At 39.9% G+C, this 17,681-nt stretch overlaps 1 protein-coding gene and 1 long non-coding RNA gene across 2 annotated transcripts in view; one reads left to right on the top strand and one right to left on the bottom strand.

Annotated features, from left to right (window-relative positions):
• Positions 1 to 17,681, bottom strand: part of LOC108516800 (interphotoreceptor matrix proteoglycan 1-like) — a 69,649-nt gene that overhangs the window by 22,956 nt on the left and 29,012 nt on the right. The window contains exons 2-4 of the mRNA XM_017854445.1: positions 14,694 to 14,927; positions 7,238 to 7,404; positions 6,930 to 6,958 (exon numbers count right to left, since the gene is read on the bottom strand). Coding sequence (XP_017709934.1) covers positions 6,930 to 6,958; positions 7,238 to 7,404; positions 14,694 to 14,927 — 430 coding nt within the window. The remainder of the gene's footprint in view (positions 1 to 6,929; positions 6,959 to 7,237; positions 7,405 to 14,693; positions 14,928 to 17,681) is intronic.
• LOC108516801 (uncharacterized) overlaps positions 1 to 17,681 on the top strand; it is a 59,743-nt gene that overhangs the window by 13,780 nt on the left and 28,282 nt on the right. The gene's annotated exons all lie outside the window — the stretch shown is intronic.

Below are 17,681 nucleotides of genomic sequence, written 5' to 3'. Positions count from 1 at the left end.
AAAAGGTTATAAGAAGGCATGGAAATGTAAACTTTGGCCTAGGGTTAAAGGATTGTATTAAATTAGATGGAAAAACGCTGAAGGTTCAAAGAAGTGCTGGAAGAATTGTGGAAATTACTCTTGCAGAAGAGGTTCTTTGTGTGAACATATTGACTAAATTCAAACAAAAGGTATTATATGGTTTTCCTGTAAATTGAGCATTGAGATAAAACCATAACAAAATTTTCTTCAGGCCCTAATCTGCTCTTTGGCAAAATTTGTAAAGGGTTATAAAAGGTTTTGCTTCTTTAAGATTTCGAGTCGTCATTTTGGCACAATAAATAATTTATGGCAATCTGGAATTACATTTCATAATATCAAGTGCTATAAACATATTTAAAAGGCTTCCCAAAATCAAACTTCAGTTTCAAAATTGTTCTTCCTGACACCTGGCTTTTGGATAGCCTAGAGAGCCCCTGGAATGTCCAGAAAAGAGGTAAACAGGATTATTTGATGTATTTAGGTACATGGGATTGTCAAAGTGCTTGCAGAAGAGGTTCTTTGTGTGAACATATTGACTAAATTCAAACAAAAGGTATTATATGGTTTTTCCTGTAAATTGAGCATTGAGATAAAACCATAACAAAATTTTCTTCAGGCCCTAATCTGCTCTTTGGCAAAATTTGTAAAGGGTTATAAAAGGTTTTTGCTTCTTTAAGATTTCGAGTCGTCATTTTGGCACAATAAATAATTTATGGCAATCTGGAATTACATTTCATAATATCAAGTGCTATAAACATATTTAAAAGGCTTCCCAAAATCAAACTTCAGTTTCAAAATTGTTCTTCCTGACACCTGGCTTTTGGATAGCCTAGAGAGCCCCTGGAATGTCCAGAAAAGAGGTAAACAGGATTATTTGATGTATTTAGGTACATGGGATTGTCAAAGTGATGTTCAATCTTCTTTAGGTCATATCTGGGTAAATAATGCTGATCTATGTTCCAAAATTCTGTGGGATTTTGAAAATTCTAATGTCTAAAAGTATGCTATCAATCATAATTAAGGTTGTTATGTTAACTTATTGTAAACCACAGAGATAACCAAATTTGTCAATTGTTTCTATCTGTAACTACGCTGGACATTTTGTTATTCACAGACAGTTGCTGTCTTGTTTTTATCCTTTTCAAAAGATGTTTCATAATAAGCTGTAGGACTTTAACAGGTGCTCTCAAATACAGACTTCTGATAACTTTGGAGATTGTAACATTGGAATAAGGGAAAATGTACAGGACTCATGAGGAGCTGAAATGCTCATGAATATCAAGCCAAACCAGAGTTAACTAAATGGACTGAACTCAGAAAGCTGAAGCAACCTTTTGACTTTTTCTTGGAATATTGCTGATCCTTGTTTTATTTTCAGAGTCAAGGAAACTTATTTTGAACTATTTATAGCTTTTAAAATTAAGTAATGTATACTCCTGGGATAAAAATTTGGAGCATGTTTGTTTCTCTCTGCCTGGTTCCTTTAGAATTTGGAAACTATCTGTGAGTATTCTTAACTTATGGCAATATAGTTGTTTGCATCAGTGCAATAAGACTCCATTTTTCTTTTGCAACAAGACACAATTGGAAAAATTGGGTATTTTATCAAGGCTTTGACTGAAAGTGTATGCCTCCTTTTAAGGAGTCCATCTTGACTTACAGAACCAATAAAAGCCTCCCAGTGGGGAAACTGGCTTCATACCCTTGTCTATGCAGGCCCTGTACAGGGTCCTTGACCTATGGTCAGTAAAGAATGTCACTTTCTAACAGGTCCAGGAGCTCCAAGTTTATCTTAGGACCTTAAGAGGAGGGGATCACCCACCTCACAAGCATTTGAGGATACAACCATAGCTGGGGTCAGCATTTAAATGTCTCACCTGAGATTCCTTGTGGAACAGACATCCATCAAAACCAATCCGAAAGGCTTATGTAGAAATAATTATTATTGCTGCACTTTATGTAAATAATTAGGCCAAGTATAAAACCAAAGTCTATTTGCAAACAACTCAGTCCTATTGTGATTTTGTTTTTAACAAAAATGAGGACTGGAGAGAGGGAAATTATGTTTCAAAACTTATACATTTGTCATTAAATTCTAAACTCATTAGTTGTTTTTAAGTTTTTGCCTATATTTTAGACTAACCCTGCTTCTTCTGTGAACCAACCAGCAATCTCTGGCTGCAACTCAGAAAGAACAAGAGGGATGGGTAATGTAGAAATCTGGATCGATTTCTAGTTCTGAGCAATTATCCTGCAAATCCTGCCAGGTGATGGAATAAATAGGGAATAAATAGGGTGCCCATCACATGGAGGTTTCCTTTTTGGGGAAGTAGGACCAAGGGAAGTAACCAAAGCCAAGCACCATGCACCCAAATTCTAGCAAGCGTAACTATAGCTACTAGTACTTGGTGTGTCACAAGACATCCTTTTCTCTCCCTTGTTGGAGGACTCAGTTCCAGTTTCACCTTAGCATTCAGCTTATGATAATGAGTCCATGGAACCCCCCGAGACATATTTTTGTCCCAAACTCAATTCCAAGCTGCAGGTAAAAGCCCTAGGAAGGAAAACTGGATCTGAGGGATCCAGACATGACAACAGAGGTTAAAAGGCACAGCATAGGTGAACATGGCTGATTCCTGCTGATTTAGCCAACCCCAAGCCTCCTGTTTTGTGGATAAAGGCCATGTTAATATCTGTGGTATAAATGAGGTCTAGGGAATTCCAAAGCTACTGACGGTAGCAGGGATAGAGACATAGGCGAGAGCAGATCATTTCCATTCTCTAAGGCCCTCCCTGCTTGATGGGTGCAAGCTGTTTTGGCATTCATGGTGGGAATTGACAAGGTCACTGGGATCTGGGGATGCAAGGATGGAAGAGGGAAAGAGGACACTCTTAATTCTCTCTCTCATGCTCCCTGGGCATATGTTATGTTAGGAAGAGAAGGAAACCAGAGATGCCTGCTCCCCTCTTTCTAGATGTGTAGCCATTCATCTTCAGTCTGCATCCCTTTCAAATGCATCCGAACCCCTGGGACTCCTTTAAAAAATGCCTTATTTTGCCTTTCTCCTCCTCTGTTCCCTCTTCACTGATACATAATTGTGTCTTCATACTATGCTCCCCTCAGATGCATCCTCCAGACTGGAAAGAGTTAATTTCCCAAACTTAAACTGGTTGTCTTAGGACTGGGCTCAGGGGAAAGGAAGCCAGAAGCACAACATGCTGGCAAAAAGGGCCGTCAGACTCCAGACAGTCATACAACCAGAGCCTCAGACAATGACCCCTTCTGCTGGGAATCCTTAAATAGGCCTCTGAGTGAGCTCTGACTGCTGTTTCCCCAAAACAACAGCCCCTGTCAGCAGGAAGCGATTTTGTCTTTGTCTTTATTCTTAATCCAGTGGTTAGACGTACTTCTTTAGAGTGGGGAATGAAAGAGCCAAGTGGGGAGGGGGTCCCCGGAAAAACTCCAACCAGCCTGCCCACTGGGGTAGAGCCTCAGGAAGTTCATGCCATTTGCAGCAAGGAGGAGCCTGGTCCCTCCTCTTTCTGTGTGGAACCTGGGATTCAAGCTGTGGGTGGGAAGCAGTCTAGCTAGGCCAGTGTCCCTGTTTCCCCCTTTTCTTCCTTTCCACCCAATAAAACCCTGCCTTACTCAGCCTTCAAACCATCTGCAAGCCTAAATTTTCATGGCTGTGGGATAGACAAGGACCCCATTTTTAGCTGAATTAGGGAGAAGTCCTGTAACAATGGTAGTAATATCTTCTGAAACTCACTGGAAGGTTTGTTACTATAAGCTATTAGGTCCAAAGCGTTGTGTCTGCATTAGTATAATATAGCAGCATTTGACCGATATATTTGATCTAATTTTCTGTGGCTCGTGATGATGGGAAGGCCAAGGGGAATGGCTAGGTGTTCTGTTTTACAATACAGTTATCTAGAATTAGTCATAGCCAATAGTATCACCTACATATTTCTGCCACACACAATTCTGCCATATTGTTAATGTGTAATATATAAAATATTATCAATCAGCCTGCCACAGGCTCTGGTCAATCAGAACAGATGTTAACTGTAAACATCGATGACTACAGTTGTACACACAGGCCAGATAAAAATTTAGCCTCTATAGTGGAATTTGAAATCAGCTATTCTTGTTATTTTTTCTGGTATTATACTACGTACTTAATGAATGGTTTTTATGGAGACCATATTTAACAACTCTCATTATATCAAACATTATAGCACTCATAGCCTAGACAATTTGTTTTTTACTTTACAGATCTTTGTTTATAGTAAGATCTCCTTCCTCTTAATATCACTCTCATCTCCTTCTGTGTCTTGCTGTAAAAAAAAAAAAAAAAAAAAAAAAACCAAAATAATAGCTAGTAAAATGCTGGCTATCGCATTAGTCACAAGTCAACAGTCTATTTTGTGCAGGACCCTGTGATGATGTTTTCTTACCCTTTACTAAAAGATGTGATTTGCCATTAAACTGGCAATCTGTACCATCACCAAGGATCTGTAATTTGGGAAGCTGAGCTACTCAGTTCTTCCACTGGCTTTATTTCAAAGTCATTTGAAATTGGTAGACTTACGGGTTAGTCAGGTGAGAAAATTTTGTTTTGTCTTCTTGGAAAGGATTAAAGTAAAAGATAATTTCTTTTCTTTTCTTTCTTTCTTTCGTTTTGAAAACAACTTGGTAACCATAGCTAATGTAAAATGTTTGTTTCATGTTCCTTTCTTTCTCTCCAGCAATGCTGGCAGGTACAGGAATAGATGAAATGCTTCTATTTCCTTTTCTTTCTGGCTTGGGTAATTGTTTCTTATAGTTTTTAATGGTTCTCTGTCAAGATTTGGTACATTCTGTTGATTTTTTTTTATGGATGGACCCTGAGTTGCCTTCTTTTTCTTTTTTAAAAGTGGAAGCATTAGTAAAGTGTTATCCTGTATTTAAATGAGAAGAATCAATATGTCTGTGTTTTGTGAACAAAGGTAATACTCTAGTACTAAGATTTTCCTTAGTCGCATTATTTCTCCTCTCAATCTCTTTTTAAAATCTGTAAAAGAGTGGCTTGGTAGACATAATTGATTAACAAAATATATGAGGATTTTGCTCAGTTTTGTACAGTAGGTGGGAAAGTATGAAACAGTTCCTGCCCTTGAGCAGTTTATACTCCTACAGGAAAACTGGAGAAAGCAAGGGAGTGTTCAACAAAAATATAAGTGCCAAAAAGAGTACAAAGTTCAAAGCAGGAAGAGATTGCTGTAAACTCAAATAGTCCATTAAGACATCCTGGTGAGGTGGGATTCCACCTGGAGCCTGAATGAGAGTTGAATTTTGATAGATGGAGTGGAAAAGGCAGATTCTTCCAAGCAAGAGGGAAAGGCTAGGGTCAGAATCCGAATGAATAGGGTGTGGTCGATATGCAGTGAGGAAGAGGCATGGTGGCAGCTGTGGAATCATGGATAATAATAATGGGAGGCCAAGTTGGAAAGGTTAAGGGGTGAAAGGTCTGGATTAGTTAGTTCGGCTTCTGCCTCAGTGAAGGTTCTAGCAAGAAACAGATGACTCACTCATAGTGGGGTAACTGGTGCAAAGTTCAATAAAGGGATTATTTATGAAGTTGTGTGAAGAGTGTAAGAGCAACCGCAAGGGAGAGTGCAGTACCCCACATTTTCAGTAACAGTGGGGTGCTAACACTATCCTTGGGGCCAGAAGGGATGAGAGGAGACCAGGAGCCAGCCACAGATAAGGCCCTCTGGAAAGAACGGCCTGGCAGGAACTGAGCTGAAGCTGAGGAAGGCCAATAGGCCTTAAAGACTCTGCAGGTGTGTGTAAATTTTCTGCCAGCATTCTCTTCTCTCTCTGATTTCTTCCTCCTCACTGGCTGGCCGTAACCAGAAGCCAGAGGCAAGGGATGCCAGTGATGCAGTACTTACCACTCAGCCTCCTGCACACGGAGGTGGGCTAGAGAAGGTCGGGGGTGGATATTCAGAACGGCAAGAGGAAGATGTAGGAATCTTTTGAAAGCCATTGAACAGGGCTCGATGTAATAAAAGAAATATTTCAGACTTATTAATCTAGCAGCAGTTATGCAAGTTAAGGAGGAGAAGAGGTTAGAGGCAAGGACATCTGTCAGGGAGATCAGATTAGACATTTTTCACAGAGTATATTAATAAGGTCCCAGACTAGGTTACTGGCAAAGGGAATAGAAACAAAAGGGATAAATATGAAAGGCATTGTAAAGTACTGTCAGTAATTCGTATGGCCAAATTTGTGTCTCTCTTTGTAGTATTATCTTCAGATTTAGACTTCTAAATGCCATAAGATGTATGTAATTTGTGAGTTTAGAGTTTGACAACAATGTCTCTCTTCTTTAATCATTTAATCTAATGTAGTTTTCCTTTTCTCTTTATTTTGTTTTTTGATTTTCTTATTTGATATTCAGTTCTTGTTGAGGATATAACTTAGAGCTTTAGTAATTTAGTTTGAGAGATATTAGCACTTTACAGAATACCAAGTGAGAGTTCAAAATTCAAGTTGTTCTTTGATTGTATTAAATATTTTCTTGAGGTAATTAATAGTTTACCATAAATTCTAAAAATCAAACTATTTTAATTTCTCGATTTCTTATAAGTGAAGGTGCGTATTAGATACATATCACATAGTGATTAATTCATTTTATCTGCAAACAATGCAAACATCTATCTAAATCTATAAGGTCTATTTATTTTTGTTTTATGTACTGATTTATCTTCAGTACATTATATGCAGGAATTGTCTGTCAGAATAATCTACACAGATCTTAGTGGCTGACATAAAATCCTACAGGTAGAATAGCTTAGTTTCACTCCGTTATACTATCTTTTTAAAGTCAAGAGCACACACACACTCTACATTGGATACTTGCCTCTCAGGGAAACTTCTCTGTTTTATTCTCTGCAAAAAGATAAAGATAAAAAAAGTAACTTTACCAGGAGATAATGCCAACTGAAGAGCTAAAGTCTATTTTCATTCCCTTCTCCCTTAAACTACACTTCAACCTGACTGTACCATATTATTTTGCAAGAATAAAATTTGTATTGGCCTAATCAGATACCTCCAAGCACTTCTTCAACTAACTATTATGCTGTGGAAACCAATTCAAAAGGCCTAGGGGCTGGAGCCTGGGAACTATTTGTGCAGTGTTCCAAATAACCATGTGGTGTTTAGGCTCACCTGCTGGAGAAGATCCAGGTGCTCCTGGGAATTGCTGAAGTTTTTTCCAATATCAAAGAGGCAGAAGGTCTCCTGCTGGCAGATGCTGACCCAGTCCTGATATTCCCCTGTGTCAGGGATGCGATCCAGAAAGATCCGATATGCTTCCCATACTGCTTCCTGACACACTGTAATACAGAGTCATTAGGGGTGGAAAATGGCCATGCCCTAAGAGACTCCCCATACCCAATCCCAAGCGAAGTCTAATAACATGGAAAATTATTTCATGGCTTATGTTGACACACAAATTTACAGTCTCTAAAAGTTAATTCATTTAACAAATATTTATTGAGTGCTTACTATATGCTATGGAGAAAAAGGAAAGCAAGAAAATAGGGAATATTGTGTGTGTGTGTGCGTGCGTGTGTGCATGCGTGTGCGTGGGCGTGTGTGTGTAAAACTGCAGTTTAAAATAGAGTGGTTGAGGAAGACCTCACTGTAAAGGTGACTTTTGAGCCATTTGGGGGAAAAGTAAAGTCTCCCAGTTTGTGGAGTGCTAGGGACATTGAAGGAGCAGAGAGGATGTCATTGTGGCCAGAGCAAGGTTGAGAGGATGAAGATAGAAAGATGTGGTGAGGGCCAGGTGTGGTGGCTCACGCCTGTAATCCCAGCACTTTGGGAGGCTGAGGTGGGCGGACCACCTGAGGTCAAGAGTTCAAGACCAGCCTCAACATGGAGAAAGCCCATCTCTACTAAAAATACTAAATTAGCCAGGCATGTTGGTGCATGCCCGTAATCCCAGCTACTCAGGAGGCTGAGGCAGGAGAATTGTTTGAACCTGGGAGGCAGAGGTTGCAGTGAGCTGAGATCACGCCATTGCACTCCAGCCTGGGCAACAAGAATGAAATTCAGTCTCAAAAAAAAAAAAAAAAAGAAAAAAAGAAAGATGGGACGAGGTGAACACAGATTGTGTAGGGTTTCGGAGACCAGCAGTCTCCAAACTGAAGTACAGGGCCCCTGGCTGTCCTTGAACACTTTCCAAGTGATGAGCAGGCACACAACATTTAAAGAGAATCAATTTCCAGGTCTCCATTTTCCTGTACAAATTTCCTAAAATTGGTCTCCGTAAAGACACACCTCTTCATTAGCACTTCCCTTTTGGTCACAATCCTTTCCCCATTCATCCATCCCTACTCTTATTGTGGCACAGTGCCTCTAGGTTACCACACCAAGGAACAATTTGCAATAACTGTACTGAGTTTGAGAAAGGGAGTGAACTGAGTTGAGGGATAACACACATTTTGGCAATCTAGGGGATTTATGATTCTTTGCTTTCAACAAATTAGAAGGAGTCCTAATAGGTTGACAGCTGATTGATAGATCATTAAAAATAATGATGACAGATCATGATGTGATTATTGGCATATAATGAAAAAGGAATTTAAAGAACAAGAACAGTGCTGTAACAAAAGTCCATCTGTTCCCATCTACTTTTTTTTTTTGGAGACAGAGTCTTACTCTGTTGCCCAGGCTGGAGTGCAGTGGCCGGATCTCAGCTCACTGCAAGCTCTGCCTCCCAGGTTCATGCCATTCTCCTGCCTCAGCCTCCCGAGTGGCTGGGACTACAGGCACCCGCCACCTCGCCCGGCTAGTTTTTTTTTTGTATTTTTTTAGTAGAGATGGGGTTTCACCATGTTAGCCAGGATGGTCTCGATCTCCTGACCTCGTGATCCACCCGTCTCGGCCTCCCAAAGTGCTAGGATTACAGGCTTGAGCCACGGTGCCCGGCCCCCATCTACTTATTTATGTAAAGTTGTTTTCTCAACACCTAACTGAAACTAAGTAAGATAATAGGGATAAAATTGATGTTAAATTTAGTCTTATTTTAGCAATGCACAATATAAATAACGACAAATTGTATATGAACAATTAGAGGAGCAAAACCAAAGCAATCACTTTTATTCAGAGGCAGAAGCTAAGGATGCGTAAGCTACAGATCCTTTTTTAACATTGATTTCTTCCAAAGCCCTGTTTAGAATTTTGCATTTGCGATTTTGTATTTACAAACATTAACAACCACAAAACTTGAATCTCACTCTATATCCATCAACAAAAACTAAAACTATATGTGTTTAGTTTTAATTGATTATATATTAAAAATGATAAATGCAACTGAATCCAGAAGAAATTTCTTTTTACACATAAATCTTATAGTCACAAGAAATAAAATATGTGATTTCAATTTATGTTCATATTTTTGTTACTAAAAAGTATTTTAGAGCAATCAATAATGGATTTTTCAAGCATAAACATAAATTACATTAAAATGGGACTCTGAGAAGTGGAATGGAAATGTGAGTGTATGGAGAAAAAGGAACCATGTGACATTTCCTACTGTTAAGAAGAATTTGCTCACATATCTGTTAAAAGAATTTGATGGTAAATATTGAGTGGCTGTGGTAGATTCTACTGGATACATAAGAAAGATCCAATTCTAGTTTTATTTTAAATATCAATATTTACAACTCACCAAAAATTACAACCTATTTATTAACTTAAACTTGCCAAAAAATTTTAGATGTCAATGGAAAAGCATGAGAGGGGATTATATAGCTTAAAAGTTGTTTTAAGGGCTCAAGTGAGCAAAAAATGTTGGAAGTCTCCCTATGACACCATCTGACTTACTAAAGAAACACTTAAAGAAACGTTGCTGTGCCGAGAAAAAGGATCGTGGGGAGGAATAGGGTGAGAGGAGACCAATCTGGAGACTCTTATGCCTGTATGTTTTTCCCTCCTCCCCACTTATTCCACGTCTGGATTTCTCTTAGATTTCTGTTTGATCAATAGTAGCTCAGGTCATTTACCAGCAGCAACCTGACCAGAACCTTCAAGGTAATTGTTCTTTTAATGAGTAACCCACAAAGACAGGAGAGGGTGCAGTCCTGACTGCCTCAAATGTGCCATCTGGTTTCTCACACTGGGGAAAATAACAGGGATCAACATGTGGGAAGCAATGGAGTACCTCACCTTGCAGAATTCATTCTTGTGAACTGTCTAATGTCAGGCAAGGATCAAGAAGTTTTAATGCCTTGTCTGATACAAACCAGCAAGCTGTCTGTGATCCTTCATCTCTAGTCAATAGTCTACATAATATGCAAGAAGGAAACGGCACTTAGATGTTTTCAGCTTTGTCCAGATCCTAACAGTTGTATGTCCAGTCTAAGCAAACCAGCCGCCTTTGCTAGCCTTCTTTCCTACATACTCCATACTCTCTCTCTGGGGATGTTGTCTTGTGGCTACTTCAATTCAAAACCTATATAAGTGCCAGAGATACAACAATACATAAAATAAACTAGCACTGTCTTTGGTGACTTTCATGGATAATATCTAAGTGTTGGTGAGTTTCATGGACAATATCTGTGTGTGAAATATCGGGGAAGATATTATGTGATAATCTCTTCTGGTGACAAGTTAGGCACAACCTTTGAGTGTATGGCTTTTGGTCTCAGATTAAGACTTGTTTTTATTTCATTCCAATTTAAGTCTTGAACTAATTGTGTTCTTTGTTGAGCCTAGCTGCTCCCAGTTGAGCCCAGACTCAGACTGGCAGGCATCATAACTCATGTAGACAGATGTATACAGAAGTTCATTTTCCTGGGTGCTATGTAGCCTGAGGATGCATTACCAGTTATGCAGAGATTTCTGCGGGCAGTTCCTGTCATATGGTTGGGGAGACTGAGGTTGAGCAGTCAAGTAGGAGGTGCTATTTTTGTTGCTTGCATCTTCTTCCTAGTTCTGCTCCTTTCCCTGCTGTCCTTTCTCGTACCACAGGACACAGAACTACTCAAAACCTTCCATAAGGGCCCTGAAAGAATCTTCTTCCTAGAGCACAATGTCTGAAGTTGCTTGAAGAATTATCTCCCTGTGACATTGTAGTTTATAGGAATCATAATGTTAAGGAGGAAATCTCAGACTCTTTCTGAGGGGCAGGCTTTCTTTTTCTGTGGCTCCTCTGATGTCAGTTTTCTCTTGGACACTTCTCATAAGCCAGGAGGCATAGCATCTTTCCATGATTGGCAGCACAAGCCCACAACCCACCAGGATAGTCCCCCATCCTTACTGGGGAAGTATCAAAAAAACCCTTGAAAGTTGAGAAATCAAAGGACCTCAGGGCTGGGAGGGATCTGAAAACTTCTCACAATTGGAGTTTTCTAAACCTTTGATTTACCTGTTCTGTACTATCCTCCTTTGAACCTACTGGGAGGGACTGCCACAGTGATTCTAAAGAAATCATAGGTGGGAACTGAANGAAATCCAGCACCTTCGCCTCCCCCCGACCCCAGTCTTCCCACAGTTGCCAGCCGATGCCTGAAATCTGATCACAGAATGTCAGCTTCCCTGCTGAAGGTCATATCCTAAGTCATTTGATGATGTAGGAAGAACCCCAGGGAGCACATACCCTGGAGGCCAGACACGGCAGTCTGTAATTGGAAGTCCTGGCCTGCAGACAGTTATTCGCAATTAGTATTGTTAGACCAATGGTATGTGAAAATGCGCAGTACAGGGTTGTGCACACATTAGAGGGAGAAATAACACACTGAAATGGGACACTTAGTTCTACCCCTGTTCTGCTGCCAGCTGTGCCCCTGAAAATGAAACTTTACTTCATCAGATCTCAGTTTTCTTATCTATACAAAGGGAGAGTTGGCTAGATGTTCTCTAGATTAGTGCTTCTAGAACTTTAAAGTACAAATGAATTTTACCTGTAGAACTTGTTAAAATGCAGATTCTGACAATAGGTCTCAGGTGGGATCTGTGATTCTGTATTTCTAACAAGTTTCCAGGTGGTGGTGATGCTGTTGATCTGTAGACAACAGGGAGTAGCAAGAACTAGGACCCTATCCATCTTTAACCTTCCCTAAGGCACACATAAATGTGAAAGAAAGATCTAGTTTTTTTTTTTTTGGGGGATGGAGTCTCACTCTGTTGCCTAGGCTGGAGTAGAATGACGCGATCTTGGCTCACTTCAACCTCCACCTGCTGGATTCAAGCGATTCTCCTGCCTCAGCCTCCTGAGTTGCTGGGATTACAGGCCTGCATCACCATCTACTTTTTGTATTTTTAGTAGAGACAGGGTTTCACCATATTGGCCAGGCTGGTCTTGAACTCCCGACCTCAAGCGATCTGCCTACCTCGGTCTCCCAAAGTGCTGGGATTACAAACGAGAGCCACCATGCCAGGCCAAGACCTAGTTTTTGGTGTTGGGTAGGGGAGACAGAGAGGGAGGGAAATAGAGGGAGAGACACAGGTGAGGGTGAGGGGAGTCTGAAGGGAGGCATCCGTATAGCAAGAAGTTTGGCTGGAGCACAGAGTTCAGCCTGTAGTTAGCAGAAACACACTTGCCTCTTTTGCATTTGTGCTTTGAGATAAACACATTTATGATTCTACCACAAAGCTCAGAACATTTCACTGTGTTGCTTTTAAGCCCTGGAAAATGAAATAATTCAATGTTCCATTTGATTTGGGAATATGGTGCTTTCTCTCCTAAGTTTGAAAGATGTCAACAGATAATTTTGTAAAAGTAGCAACAAGAACAGTAAGTGGGTCTCTCTGTCAGAGGAACACCGCTTTGTAGCTGGGTCTTATTTCTTGTTTCTTTGTGAACCAATTTGTTCGACTTAAGAAACCCATGCTGATGAATAGTAAAATTTCATATTACCTAGGGGCAGCCATAAAGATAATGGACTGTCATTGCTGTGGGGAGAAAAACAATGGTTTGTTTCATCCAGGGAAACAAGAATGAAAGAGGCAACCTAATCAAGAATAAAGAGCTGAGAATAAAAATTCAGAGCTAAAAATTTTGTTGCAACAATAAATAGTCTATTCTAAATACTTGCGGTGAATCCTATTTGTGAATGTTGTAAAGAATTAGAAGTTACATGAAAATAGGAATAGTTGCATTTATATTCAGTGTGATGCAAACACTATATGTACATCCATCCCTGAGCAAACGATATGGAATTTACCAGGGTCATTATCTGATCAATGTGTAGGCACACTCGAAATTAGTAATTTAGGCGTGTCAGTGTCTTTTCTCTATTTTCCCAATGGGCCCTTTGTGTTCTGTGTACACCAACAAGCATTGGCTAGTACCTGCTCTGTGGAGATGCCCTTCTATAACCTCAGAATAGTAATATAGTGCCCTTGATTTTCTATAGTGAGAGTCTTCTTTCAGACTATGATCCAGTACTTTTCACTTTTCTATGGGCGTGGCTTCTTTCAGAAAGTGAATATCTTTTTACTTCCACAGAAAATGAGACACATGAGGAACAATAGACTTGATATTTTTGAGACTGTTAGTTAATTATGCTTCCAAAACCCAGTAAGAACTCTTCAGATTAATTTAACCGAGACACATCTAACAGAAATAGACATCCAAGAAGTTTTCTGGATGTTAGCATTATGAAATGGGTACTCAGTTGTCATAGTGTACAACACATCACAGGCTGGAATTGAACCAGCTTGCTCTAGTAGATGGGCTTTAAATAAAGCAGGGTGGCTCTGCTTTTTGGAATGGAAGCAAACATCTAGTGTGATCAAGGCAGAAATCAGTAAAACTCTCAATTTTCACGTGTAAGACAATTGAATTTAGGACTCAGAGAGACAAGATATTCTGCATTATTTGGAGCCACCTGGGGAATTTTAATAGTAGCTACCAAAGATTTGTTTTTTTCTTTAAAAAAGAAGCCATGAGAGTTTTGTCATCCATAGTTAGTTAGTGAAAAGGATAGTTACTGATGGCTGCGCTGTGATTAACTCCTTAATGGTTTCTGGGAATGCCATCAGAATCCTGTTAAGCAGTCTTGGGGTAAAAAGTGGACTGTAACTCTGCTAGAAACCACTGTAATTGTGTTGTAAATTCTGCTAACACTCCTGCATTATATCTTGGTAACGACTCTTAATTTGTTTCTCCTCTGCACTTCAACCACCTCTAGGTTTCCAAACTTTAAAGTTTCTGCTGGATCATCAATACACTAACTTATAAGAGGATCTGGATTGTAATGTTGCTTTTGAAAAATGAAATCTTAAGTCATAAATCAATTTGCTTAGATCCCTGACATTGCAATCATCCTGTGTTTCTTACTCATATGAACGACATTAAAATGCAATATTGAGCACTGGCAAAAATAAAAAAATAAAGGGGTAAAATCTGGATGCCAAGGTTTTCTGGTGATTTATAAATGCCCTTTTGGTTCTATGCTGCACAAGATATTACTTTAAACCATAAGAGCTGATATCTACCATAGTTTTGAATGCTTATTATTCATTACTATCAGATTACCACTAGGTTGGTTTTTATAATTCTTGTGGCTAAATGACAGACCTGAAAGTTTTAGGCTAAAGACAACCTATGGATGAATGAAAGGGAAGGGATGGAAATAACACAAGGCTAAACAGGTTTCATCTCTTTCCTTACCTCTCAGTCTATAATAAGCTTGAAGACTGGCTAAAATCTGTTTCATGGATTCCTGTGGACAGACTTTAACCCCCGTTGGGAAAAATGCGGATCTTTTTGTTCGATGCTTTGCCAAATCGAATATTCGTCTCATAGTTGATATTTTGTACATTTTTTCAGTACTTTCAGTTGTTTCATTTCTTGGGGGATTGTCTATGTCTTTAGTTTCAGAATGGTATATGTTAATGGAGATATCTGTAAAAGAAAGATTGATATCCTGGTGAATATATACATTTATGTGATATATGTGACATATATGGATAAATGACTGAAATAAACTGAAAATTACAATCCTCTAGTTTATGAAATTTCTACCTTGGTGCAACTGCTAAACGTAATATTACAAATGACAAGGCATTTTCAGAAATAAGGGAATAGTATAATGAGCTGATCAAGCGTATTTTTAAAAAGCCAATGTCTCAAATCATCTTGCCTTTAGGAACTGCCAAATATTGAAACCATTTCCCATACATCTTTCTAAAAATCACTCCCCACTTAGCACTCAAGCCTCTCAAGAGATGTCTCTTATGATAGATAATATAATTCAAGCAGGGAATGATATAGCATTGCTTTGCCCAGAGGTGTACTGTTGATGAGGAAGTGGAGTGCTTCTAAAACCTAGGGGAAAAGGCAGCAAAATAACCTTCCTGCCTATTAGTGGCAGCCCTAGGAATTCTATAGTAACTTGGCTTGGGAAGAGTATTTACTCCACCCTGGCCCTGGGAATAGTGTTACTGTCCTGGAATTTTTTAGCCTTGGGCAGAGGTACATTCTTAGGAAAGAATCTCCAGGAAGGGAGGAGATTTACAGCTTAATTGGCTCACCCAGCGACACACTAGACCCATAAATCATAATCTCTGAGTAGAATGTGGGCATCAGCAATTTTTGAAGATCCTTGAGTAATTTCAATATGCAGGCAGGTTTGGGAATCACTGTTCTATAGATCTACTAAGATGCTTCCACATGAAGAATCAAGAGGGGTGCCTCTCAAACTGGCTTACACAGTAAGAAAGTTATCACCTCCAAAAGAAAGCCAGAGGCAGGGAATGCCTGGTGGAAATGGAGGTCTGGCTCTGACTTGTCTGCTTCTGTCCCTTCATGTGGTGATATCATCCACAGGCAGGCTTCCATCAAATTCCCCTGATGATGGCCAGCAGCACTGGATCACCACCTTGACTCTCATTCATGTTGAAAAATAGCCTTTCCCTTAGGTCTGGCTGACTTAGACCGTGTTCCTGGAGCAAGACCAGTTGCAAGGGATATGCCAGTGCTGTCAGCTTGATCTGAATAATTACAGAGGAGGGAACTGGGATTACTTGAAGTTGCTCATTCGAACCATGGAGTTGGAACCAGTTTTTCCTGAGTCAAAATGACTGCGTGGCGAAGTGGAATGTGCCCATTCAATTTAGGGGCAAAGTGCAAAAGAGGGATGGGAGCCAAGCACACAGCTGTTAGTATCCATTTAGTTAGTATCCTCAGTTAGTAAAATGTGATTTTTTGTTTAGGAATGTTAATTTTAATAATCCTTTCAAGCAGTTTATAGATTGCAATAAACTTGTTATAGTAAAAAGTAAGTTTTTGTTATATTTGAATTGCCATTTAGAATGGAAGACAAAGCTGCCTCATTGAGTACTTCTAAGTCTAGGCAGTGTAACACAGACCATATTTAGGGAGACTGTGCCCCTATATGCTTGCCCTTCTCCATTCTTCTCACTGTGCCTGCCTGTAATGTGTGGGGTCCTGCTATCGGGCTGGTCCTGTTCTGTACCTCGTCATCACCACAGTCTTTGGTCCTTTGGGGCTGGTCCTGTTTTTACTGTCTAATGTTATGCCCTGTAGAACTCTCTGAGTAACTTGGCTTGGGAAGAGTATCTACTCCACCCTGGCCCTGGGAACAGTGTTACTGTCCTGGAATTTTTTCCAGGTGGATCCTTTTGGATCCTAAACTTTGCTCATATCCAGGCTCGCTGACAGAGATCCTGTTTGATATGAATCTTTAGGTTTCATCCTATCAGGGTAGGTAACTTTGATTTGGGAAGAGTGTCTACTCTACTCTGGCTCTGGGAACAATGTTGCTGTCCTGGCATTTTTCCCAGGTGGATCCCTTTGGATCCTAACACTTTGTTTATGTCCAGGTTCACTGACAGAGATCCTATTTGATATGGGTCTTTAGGTTTCATCCTATCAGGGCAGGTACAGAAACGGGGGTGAGAGGGTCACAGATTTGCCCTGTTTCTCAGCACTTCCATGAGCTCCCACCTTTCCCTTTCCCCTACTAGGGTCAGTATTTCCCTATTCTCCACACGTCAGCAAGTCCACACAGCTAGGGGTCTACAAAGGCAAATTAGGGTAATGTGAATCCATTTGGCTGGGATACCCCAGTTTGTAGCTGTTATCCTTTCATTCTCAAATGTGTCCCTGTTTGAGAAATAAATTATAAGGTCACCCAGTTTTAAATATCTCCTGCTGGAGAAGACCCGAGACAAATACTCTACAAACGGTTGTTTCTTTCCTCTAGGAAGTACCATGTTCCACTTTTGAATATCTCCACTTAACAAATTCCTTCCTTTGGGTTGAAAATTACTTTCTGATAACTTTCACATATCAGTCCCATTTCTGTCCTCTGGTGCAGCAAACCCCAAGATACAACTGCTTCCATAAACACTTCCTCATCTTTTTCCTACTTTAGGTTCTCTTGGCTGAACAAACAACCTCCATTTTTTTTTTTTTTTTTTTGGTATCACACAAATATTAGATACCTTGACTACTCTGTTTCTGTGACACAAAACCAACCACAGAGAACCCCCTTTGATGATGCTATAGCTTGGGCTGGGATTAGAATCTTTTGTTTATGCCTCTGCCCTATCCTCACTAGAGACGAGGTGAGAGATCGGAAACTTAGGATCACCTGAATCCAAGGATGTTTGTAGGACAGGCCACAGTGACAAA

This window comes from Rhinopithecus bieti, unplaced genomic scaffold (genome assembly GCF_001698545.2).
Source record: "Rhinopithecus bieti isolate Rb0 unplaced genomic scaffold, ASM169854v2 scaffold_39383, whole genome shotgun sequence".
In the NCBI taxonomy this organism is placed as follows: Eukaryota; Metazoa; Chordata; class Mammalia; order Primates; family Cercopithecidae; genus Rhinopithecus; species Rhinopithecus bieti.
The sequence above is the reverse complement of the archived record's forward strand: the minus strand, read 5'-3'. Positions and strand labels throughout refer to the sequence as shown.